Source organism: Abramis brama (assembly GCF_963993115.1).
Source record: "Abramis brama genome assembly, chromosome: 9".
In the NCBI taxonomy this organism is placed as follows: Eukaryota; Metazoa; Chordata; class Actinopteri; order Cypriniformes; family Leuciscidae; genus Abramis; species Abramis brama.
In genome coordinates, this window is record NC_139971.1 from 23,882,001 (window position 1) to 23,892,987 (window position 10,987).

General features: G+C 35.1%; 1 protein-coding gene across 3 annotated transcripts in view; it reads right to left on the minus strand.

Moving 5' to 3' along the window:
* The window catches only part of pak1 (p21 protein (Cdc42/Rac)-activated kinase 1), a 50,985-nt gene that overhangs the window by 1,445 nt on the left and 38,553 nt on the right, over positions 1 to 10,987 (minus strand). For all 3 annotated transcript variants that reach the window (XM_084123557.1, XM_084123555.1, XM_084123556.1), the window contains exons 7-14: positions 9,641 to 9,857; positions 7,306 to 7,369; positions 7,168 to 7,216; positions 5,663 to 5,775; positions 4,946 to 5,063; positions 3,843 to 3,942; positions 3,275 to 3,471; positions 1,030 to 1,167 (exon numbers count right to left, since the gene is read on the minus strand). In XM_084123557.1, the coding sequence (XP_083979683.1) occupies positions 1,030 to 1,167; positions 3,275 to 3,471; positions 3,843 to 3,942; positions 4,946 to 5,063; positions 5,663 to 5,775; positions 7,168 to 7,216; positions 7,306 to 7,369; positions 9,641 to 9,857 (996 nt within the window). The remainder of the gene's footprint in view (positions 1 to 1,029; positions 1,168 to 3,274; positions 3,472 to 3,842; positions 3,943 to 4,945; positions 5,064 to 5,662; positions 5,776 to 7,167; positions 7,217 to 7,305; positions 7,370 to 9,640; positions 9,858 to 10,987) is intronic.

Here is a 10,987-nt window from a genome sequence, read left to right on the forward strand (position 1 = left end):
ATCTGTAACATTATAAAAGTCTTTACTGTCACTTTTGGATCTTACTGACCCCAAACTTTTGAACAGTAATGCATATTGACAAACATGTTAAGGGTTCTATTATGTATTAATTGTAAACCTGTGGCGGCTAGAGTGTGAACTGTGGATTTCAGTTCTTGTAAAAAATCCTTTCTATTTTCTGCTCCCACTCACTCTAATAACTGAGATTTCCAGCAGCTTTTCACATTCTTTACACAAGCTTCTTCATCCGTCTTATTTAATGCACAATTGAGTCATATAATGTGTTACACAACATCACTACTGATGCTCTCATACTTTCAGCTTCTGGGGCTTTTCTAGAAAGTTCTGGCAGCACTTTTATTCCAACCAACAGACGTGAGTTTTCTAAATCAGATGTGAGTGTGGGAGTGACATAAGAGCAGGAGGGAGAGATGCTTTTATGGAGACCAGACTGAATGAGATTACCAGAAAATCGAAAATAATTTGAGAGAATATACACAGTATGTAACATAAGCAGCCTTTTAATTCTTTAAAATGTTATAGAAATTATTGCTACACATTAAATGGGTCAAAGATGCTCTCTAGGTAGGCGGCTCACTAGGTTTTGAAACATACATGTAATGTATGAAGGACAACAAATTATACAAAAAATAAAATCTAAAGATCAGTTTATTGAATAAATGTCAGTTAATCAGTAACTAAATACAATTAATAAAATAAATAATAAAAAACTAAATGACTTTCTAAATTGACAAATATAATCATTTATAATAGCCAAACAAATTAACTGAAATGCACTTTTAAATCTTTCAAAAAAATGTCATTTGCATTTCTTAATCCATTTGCTCATCTATTTATTTGTTAGTCATGAAAAGTGATCTATTTTTTACTTAATGAACTGATACAGCTGTATTTTAAGCCACTATTCACTGATCTATAAAGGTCAAGCATTAAAGATTAATACTGGAAGGTAACATTGTTTTTGTAACATTGACAATCCATAAATAACTCTAACACACACACACACACCTGTAAGAGCTCCTTGGCCGAGTCTCTCTTCTCCACGTCCATTTCCAGACAGCGGTTTAAGAAGTCGCGAAACACGGAGGAGAGTTTCTCTGGGTTCTGCAGTTCTGGAGTTCCATTGGTGGCGATGAGGTACAGAGCCTGGACAACAGCAGGGGTTAAAGGTCACACAAAAACCATGAACATTAACTACAGCACCAGTTGCTTTCATTTAAAAGGCTATTTGAAATGTTCTTGTCTAAATTAAAACTTGAGGAATAACCATCCAGAGGTTTCTAAGAATCTACAAACAGTCCAATATTTGCCCCATCGTTGCCAAATACTTGCCTCAAGTTCACAACTACTTCTCACTAGTCACTACTACTTCATTTTTGTTTGCCACAAACAGTTTTTGCAACGTCATTGAAGATAAAAGCGTTTAGAGCTGATGGAAGTCGAGCTGATCATTCTTTCTGATGCTGTTGATATCAGGAAAGCATCTCTGATGTCACATGAGGCCATCATTGAAATAATTCAATGATTTGAAACAAAGGTTGGATTTCATCATCATCAACTTGGGATCACAAATGAACAGCATTAGGTCCATATGTGCAGTTGGTCTTATGCTACAGCTTCACATTCCTCTAGTCCAATTCATTTATTTACTTATTTTTTTCATTTTGTAGGTAAACTGCAAAATTTTAGCATTAAAATATTATAGATTTAGATTTGTTCCACTCTTTAAAATGCTTTAAAAATTTAGCATTAACAGATTTTACGATTATGTTTCTAGATTTTGCATCTTTATTAGTATTGAACAGAATGGGTTTTTCAATTGCATCTACTTATTTTAACTTTTTTTTGTAATTATGTGTCTTAAAATCTATGTAATTTGATTTCTTGCTTTATTTTTTCATTTTGTATGTAAACTGCTACATTTTAGCACAAGGGAACAGATATATTATTAAAATATTATATACATTTAAATAGTGTTTTGTTCCACTCTTTAAAAGGTAATAAAGACAATATTAATAAATACAATTTTTTTACATTATGACATTGTCACATTATGAAATAAATGTTTTTCAACAATGTTTGGCCACAATTATTGGCACCCCTAGAATTTTTTACGATTAAAATATCTCTGAAGTATATTCCCATTAATATTTACCTTTAATAAGTTTAATAAAATCCCCATTTTGACCATCAGGGCAATAATTAAGAAGTTCCAATCAACTAAAGATGTTACGAATCTGCCAGGAAGAGGACGACAGAATCTTCAAAAGGGACTGGATTCTATGGTCAGATAAAACTAAAAAAAGGGCTTTTTGCCAGCAAACCCATCAGATGGGTTTGGTGCAAACAGGGATAAAAAGTACCCCATGCCTACTGTTAAATATACTGCTGGATCTTATATGTTGTGGCCTATTTTTTTGCTGGAGGTCCTGGACTTCTTGTTCGGATACATGGTATTATGGATTCTAGCAAATACCAACAGATAAAAAAAATCAAAACCTGACGCCTTCTGCTAGAAATCTTATAATGGGCCGTGGTTGGCCCAAGGCCCGTGGTTAACGGTCCAAAACAAACATCAAAAATCAACACAAAAATGGGTAACTGAGCACAAAATGAAGCTTCTGCCATGACCGTCCCAGTCCCCTAAACTGAACCCTATAGAAAAAGAGGGGGGGGTGAACTGAAGAGAAGCAGCACCAACATGAACTTGTGAATCTGAAGGATCTGGAGAGATTCTGTATGGAGGAATGGTCTCTGCTCTCTTGTCAGGTGTTCTCCAAACTCAGAGCTGTTATCTTGGCAAAAGGAGGTTGCAAAAAGTATTTAATAAAAGGGTGCCTATAATTATGGCCAGCGTGTTTTGGAGAAAAGCATTTATTTCATAATGTGATTTACCCCCCCCCCCCCACTTTCAATTGTTTTACTTCAATGAAAGGTTAGATTTTTGCGAATTTTGTGAATGAAAGATCAAAAGGATAAACAATGCAGATTTATTTTTTACAGCCATTTTTGATCATATTTACCAGGGGTGCCATTAATTCTGACCACCACTGTATATATCAAAGTACCATGGTATTACCATCTGATGCCATCACCATGGTATTGTTTTGTAGTGTCTATTATTTTGTCTTAGGTGAACTGTCTAATTTGAATATTGCTACTATCACAGGAAAACTTTGCAAAAGCTTCTGAAGTGACTTTAGTGATAAGGTACACATATTATTGAGTTAGGTTTAGATGTCTTTAATCTTACCCTCAGAGGGTTTTCGTTGAGGTACGGCGGTTCGCCCTCTATCATCTCTATAGCCATGATGCCCAGGGACCAGATGTCCACTTTGGGTCCGTAGGCCTTACGGGTCACCACCTCCGGTGCCATCCAGTAGGGCGTCCCCACCATGGTGCTTCGTTTGCTCTGTTCAGGAGTGATCTGAGCGCAGAAGCCGAAATCAGCTGAGAGACACAGACAGACAGATGTTTAGACCGCCTGGTGTGATACAGTCACTTCATGTGATTTCAAAAATACAGCAGGAATAGTGAAGCATGGTCATAAAATGGATTCTTGCTCCCTCTACTGGTCAAAGGTTGCACAGGCGAAAACACATTCAGGCTTCCTTTAAATCATAATCAAAGCCAACGATGAAAAACGTAATAATTATCAGCAAGACCTTATTTAAACAGCACTCAATGCCAAGGTTTAGGTGCATATGTCACTAATATGCAATGCATACAATTTACAATCCAGAACAGCCTTAAATGTTTTAGATAGAAAAACTGAAACACAGATTAGAAGACAAATATTTGTAGATGAGTTGTGCACTCACTGAGTTTGACAGATCCGTCCATGCCCAAGAGAATGTTGTCACTCTTGATGTCTCTGTGAATAACCTGATTCGAGTGAAGAAACTCCAGGGCTTGTAGACACTGCATGGACAAGAACAACCCAGTTAGCACATTAAAGCATGCGGCACAGGGTTCACGTGACCTAAAAGCAGTTTCAAACACTAGTGAGCTGCCTAGATAGACAGCATGCATTGCAAACAAGCTCTGTGCAGTGTAATTTTAGTATTATTTATATAGTATTATAGTTTTTAGTAATATTTTGAATTTGCTTTTATTTTATATTTATAGTTTTTAGTTTAATTTTAATTTACGTTTTAGTCATTTTGACGGGATTTTATCAGTATTTCATTTTTAATACAGTTTTACAAATTTTACCCCTGGTTTCACAGACAAGGCTTGAGTCTAGTCCCAGACTAAAATGCATGTTTGAGACGTTTTAACTGAAAGCAACTTGCATTGGAATATCTTAAAACATGTCAGTGCCATTGTTTTGTCTCAAGATGCACACCAGTAATGTGTTTTTTTGTAAAGCACGTTTATAAAAGCTACTTAAGCGCCCTAATTGAACTAAAGCCTAATCCTGCCTTAATCTAAGCCCTTTCTGTGAAACAAGGCCTAAGAAATATTGCATTGGTAACTAACTGAAATAAGTTAAAGCTGAAGTTTTTCATCTAATATTTGTATTAGTGCTGTCGATTGTCGATTAATCGCATCTAACATAAAAGTTTTTGTTTATATAATATATTAATATATGCGTGTATATATATATATATATATGTGTGTGTGTGTCTGTGTGTATATACAGTATACATATAGACACACAAACTTTAATAATTTGGGTGCACTGTCTATGTTTATGATAATTAAAAGATTTTGTTGTTAGCTTAGCTAACATTGAACTCTACTGGAATTAACTGATTCTCTGTGCATTTTTTTCTAAGGAACACTATTTGTGAGTTGCTGCCTATGCAGTGTTCCAGTCATTTATGAGGTTCCATTTCACTTAAGATTCTGCCGTAGTAGATATCTAGACAGCAAGGCAGCTTTTTTTGTTTTGGAGAGAGTTGAATAATTACACACTCACTTCCCGACAGACAGCGGCGATCTGCGCTTCATCCATACAGGTTTCCGTCACCACGTCTGTCAGGGAACCTCCAGCCAGATACTCCATCACCACCCAGAGCTCATCCCCCACCAGGTAACTATGGCAACAAGACAGCATCGTCAACAGACGCCACATCGCTGAGTGATGCAGCGGCATCGCCGTGACAACAGAATTATTGGATGTGTCTGCTTTTATTAGTGCAGACATGAAGCAATTCACCATGGACACAGAGAAAAGCTTTGGACCAAGCTTTGGATTTTTTTGAGATAAGACTTGTTTTTAAAGAAAAAATATTTTAAATTGTTTAGTTCTTTTTTTATTTTTTGTCTTGAGCATAATCTGAAAAAAAAAGTGCAGGTACAAAAAGCAGAAAGAAAAATAAACAATTTTTTTTAAAGAAAATATAACAAAAAATAAAGACAAAAAATAAGATCACTTGAAAATTAAAAGAAAATAACAAAATGTAAGAAAAAATAAACGTATATAGTAAAAAAAAGAAAAGACAAAAGAAAAACAACAACAACAAAAGAAAATGCAACTTAAAATAAAATAATACAGTTAAAAAATAAAAATAAACAGAATTCTTTTATAAATTCTGTGAGAAGAAAAATACTTGCTTCTGAAGTATAAGTGCTATAAAAAAGGGTATTTTAACAGGAAAAGCAGATAAATTACTGATTAGGAAAATGATTTTACCTGTCCAGGTAATTGACGATGTTGGGGTTCTTGTTTTCCCTCATGACTAAGATCTCGTTGATGATCAGCTCTTTCTTGGGCTGCTGCTGTAGGTTCATCTGTTTGATGGCCACCTGAAAGACCAAACATCAGAATAAAAGCTTTTAGACACGCTTGAAGATTAATCCGAGAGCCTTTGGCTCCATTAGGCCCGTCTCTGAGCATCTCTCCATTAACATGAGTGAGAGTTAGCTTTGAGATGAGATCTCTTTGTGTGTAGGTAAGATTACAGGGCTCGCTCAGCTCAGAGGAATGTCATCAGATCAATAACACATGCCGTATCCCCTGATTCATTGTTATCGATCAGCCGAAAATGTCGAAGTCTCTGTCGGAATCGCATTAATGATTACGATAGGTGCCCTCTATTAACCGAAAGAGCACGTGGACACTGAAAAGCCTGTCGATATCTCCAACTCAATGATTGGAGTTCTCCAAATAGACACAAAATCATCAACCCTATAAGCAATAATAATAGTGATGCTTGCCTTATTAGTGGTGTTTGGTAAATAGTGACCTAGTGAGTCGATGTACGTCACGTTCTATTTTAAAGGAATAGTTCACTTAAAATTTTTTATTTCTGTCATCATTTACTCACCCTCAAGTTGTTTCAAACCTGTATGAAGATATTTTGAAGAATGTTGGTAACCAGACAGTTGATGGACCCCATTGACTTCCACAGTAGGAAACAAAATACTATGGAAGTCAATGGGGTCCATCAACTGTTTAGTTAACGACATTCTTCAAAATATCTTCGTGTTCAGCAGAAGAAAAAAAATCATACAGGTTTGAAACAACTTGAGGGTGAGTAAATGATGACAATTTTCATTTTTAAGTGAACTATTCCTTTAAGCATTATATTTGTTGGAATAACATCATTTAAAGCTACACTGTGTAGGATTTTCTCCCATCTAGCGGTGAAATTGTTTATGACTACCAACTGAATATTACTTTCTAGCCCCTCCCATTCCGAGGGCGTTTTAACTCATACGGTGGCCGTATTATTTCAAATCTGCCGGCAGTCGCGAGTAATCTCCCCCTCGCATTCGTCACGGCGAAGCTTGAATTTCCAGGTATATCCCTCTTTGGCTAATGTATTTTCAAGATGGAGGCGCAACATGGCTGCCGCCATTCGAGCGACTCGCTCGTATGTATTCTGAATGGCAGATTCTACGCTTACGAGAATACTTGATTAGCTGGTAGAAGTAATTACACATTAATGAGCACAAATCATTTTGAAAGAACAAAGTGTTTTTTGCTAAGAATCAACTTAAAAAATTACACAGTGTAGCTTTAACGTCTGCACTACGTCATGCATGTGTTGAATGTTGTTTTAACCTAAATCAGGAAATGTTATAATGGCATATTGCAGATGAGCAAACACTCTTCTTGAAGAAAACACAAGTCTAGATGACGTATGTGGCATCAGTGGAGAAACGCATTCCTGGCTGGCACCTCAAAAGTCTCACCTCTTGTCCCGTGGCGATGTCTATGGCTGTGTAGACTGTTCCAGACGCCCTGATGAGGGAAGGAAGTGAAGATTTGGATGAGTGTTTGAAGATTGTGGGATTTGGCATAAATGATAAGATATTCATCATAAAACTCACCCCTGGCCAATCTTCTCAAATCGCGTGTACTTCTTCTTCGGGTCACCCACGCTGACTATACTTCCTGTGGAGTGAAGGTCACATGTTATCTTCAGAGATATAACAATAAAAAAACAAACACTACAAAAAAAGAGAGAGAGGAATGGTGAGGAAAAACAGCAGCATTTTAAAAAGACAGAAAGAATGAAAATGTAACACTTCAGGGTTTGTGACAGAGCTGCACAACTTATTACATTTATAATCAAAATCGTGATATGATTTTGTGCAGTTATTAAACTGGAGATTAGAAGGCTACGCTGAGAGAATTTGAAATATCAGACAAACGTTAACTGGAGGGCCTTACAATCATAACATAAAATAATATAAAAATAATTAGTAGTAAATAATTTATGCTGTTTATTTTTTCATTTTATTTTATTGCAGTAAGAAATATAAACTTATTTCAAAAATATTCTGTTCTGCTTAATAATCTATTTAAATATTCTATTCTAATAAATAAATAAATTATACTTTTTATACTCTTATATATTTAAAATATATATATACTTTTTTTTTTTTTTACACAATTTTGCTTCTTATGTAAATGCTTCTTTTTCTTTAAGAATTATATTTATAAAAATATAAAATTTGAAATTTTACATGTAAACAACACATTATTTTATTTTAATTAAAGTACCTGGGTTCCAAATAATGTGTACGAAATGTTAACCAATATATTAGCTCTGCTCAACTTTATGACATTGCCAATGGTCTCCGTTGCTTGCGTTTAGCTGGAAATCACCAACAGCCGTCACTTTATAGTTCTTTTCAAATGCTTTGTTCTAATAGTCTTTTATAATGCCATTTGTTAAATATTTGTCAAAAAGTGTAATATAACATTTGCCAAATCAGGCAGCCCTAGTTTGTGAGGATCAACCGAATCGTTCCCCTCACATTGGTCCCGTATAAGAAGAGGGGTGCTCAGCTCTAAGAGGACACTGAGATCAGACTTCAGTCAGACACATGCTGTGGAGTGAGAAGCAAACGAGCGTTTCCAGTCAAAGCGAGTTGACCTAGCAGAAGAATGAGAGAGAGTGGGGGGATGAAAAGGCCTCTAAACCTTTGGGAAAAGACAGATTTACAGGCAGTGAGGTAACAGAGGCTTGGAAAAGACAGAAAGGAAGAAGGCCGAGGGCTGATCAGAGTTTTACGACGTCTCTGAGTCTTAAATTCAGGCCACATAAGGGAAAGACAGGAACATCTTCAGTTCGACGTGTAACCCGGCAACCGTTGATGAATGGATGTTTTGGATGAAGAACGACAAATCTTTGGCCAAGAGGGGCCTGAAGTGACAGAGTGGGGCAGGAAAGACACACTGGATGGCTGCAGCAGCATCCCGTTCTTACCAGTAGAGGGCGATCTGAGCACGTCTGTAGCATGGGGTTTTTAATAAGATACAGGTTCTTAGAAAGTCATGCATCTCTTGGGCCGCTCATAAAAAAAAATGACTGGGAATAATTTTAGCCAAAATTACATGCTAAATAATAATAATATAAAAATAAAAAATACAACTTAGATGCACAAAAAAAAATGTATGAATGACTCGAGCAAGAAATAAAAGCATGTTGGAATTTCTCAGAAACAAATACACCACACATACTTTATATGTCATATAATGTGTAGTCAGCTGGTTATTAACGTAACAAAAATAAACCTTGACAGGGTGACGGCACATTGACAGCAATAATGACTTAATGACGGCACACTATCCTACTTATTACAGGCCTGCTTACTAAATAAATTAATAATTGGACATGAAATATTGATTTGTATGTAAATTATTATACTATTATACTAATAGAAAGAGACCAAAAGAGAGACATGGAAGTAGCATAGCTATGTGAAAACCCAGCTGTCAGGAAATCAAAATAAAAAATAAAATCTGGAATACTTTATATATTATTATTTATTTTTTGTTAATTTGTGTGTGTGTGTATATATGTGTATGTATGTATGTATGTATTTATGTATGATATATATATATATATATATATATATATATATATATATATATATATATATATATATATATATATATATAATATTTACAAAAAAATTATTTTAATTGAATTAAAAATAAATATTTAATATCAATATAATTTAATAATTACTGTTAATTTTGTAGAACTTTTTTCTACACACATACTGTATAGAGATACACTGTGTGTATACACACACACATTTAGAGAATATTTTAGAGAATATAAATAAATAAATACATTTTTAGTATTATTAAATAAATAATTATTATTGTTACCTCCAATTTTAGTTAAGCTATATGTCGTGCATCACTTACGCAGTTTCTCGAGTATCTCCTCGTCGGTCATCTTCTTCTTGCGTGTCTTGTCAGCACTTTGCGGGGTGGAGGGTGTGGGGGTGCTAGTGGCGGTGGTGCTGGAGGGTGTCGGGGTGGGACTGCCCGCGTCAGAGGTTGCGTTGGCGATGGGCGATGTGGCGGCGTCTTTGGTGGAGAGCGGAGGAGGAAGAGGTTCAATGACGGAGCGTGTGTAGATCTGTGGGGTGCACAAATGTGTTGTATTAGCAGTGGATTATATAAAATAAAATAGTAACTAGTCCTGATTATTGACCACTAGAATAAACTGTATCAGATCACATGGGGCCCAAACGGAGCAATGGATGATTCACAAGGCATTCTGGGAAAGGACCCACAGAGACAATAAAACACATATTCCAGAACAGCTCAGTCTAAAGTGACTCAAGTGAATATAATTCTCTCCTCAGACATTCACAAGCTGAATAAAACCCTCTACATTTCTGCTCACTGGAGCCTCGGGTCTTAATCTGTTCAAACAGAACCAGGATCAAGTTTCCTGCTCTTTTCTTAGAAGACTGCTTAACAACACAGGGGTTGGGCTTGTGTTCTTTAATTCATTTTAGAGACAAAAACACAGGGCACAAACAAGTGGCCGAAGAGCTGAAGTGTGCAGTCAGATGTTGACTCATCACGTGGAAACAGGGTAACAGCAGCTTGACACTCATTTACATCACACACACATTCTCAGAAAGAATAATAATAATAATAATAATAATAATAATAATAAATAAATTATTAAATTAGTTTTCAATTTATTATACTTTAAATTTAAAATCATTACTCCAGTCTATCACATGATCCTTTAGAAATCATTCTAATATGATGATTCATTATCAAAGTTGGAAACAGTTCTGCTGCTTAATATTTTTTCATAACCTGTGATACTTTTTTAGGATACTTTGATGAATAAAAAGTAAAAAAAATATAATAATAATAAAAAAATATATAAAAAAAAGAAGCAAATTTTTTAAAAATAGAAATCGTTTGTAACAACAATATACACTACTGGTCAGTAATTTGGGGTCAGTAATTTTTTTTCTTTCTTTTTTTGAAATAAATCAATACTTTTATTCAGCAAGGATGTGTTAAATTGATATAAAGTGATAGTAAAGAAGATTTATATTATTAGAAAATATTTTTTTATTTTGAATAAATGCAGTTCTTTTTAACCTTTTATTCATCAAATATATTAGGCAGCAGAACTGTTTCCAACACTCATAATAAATCAGAATATTAGAATGATTTCTAAAGGATCATGTGATAGACTGGATGTCACATGTGACACTGAAGACTGGAGTAATGATGCTG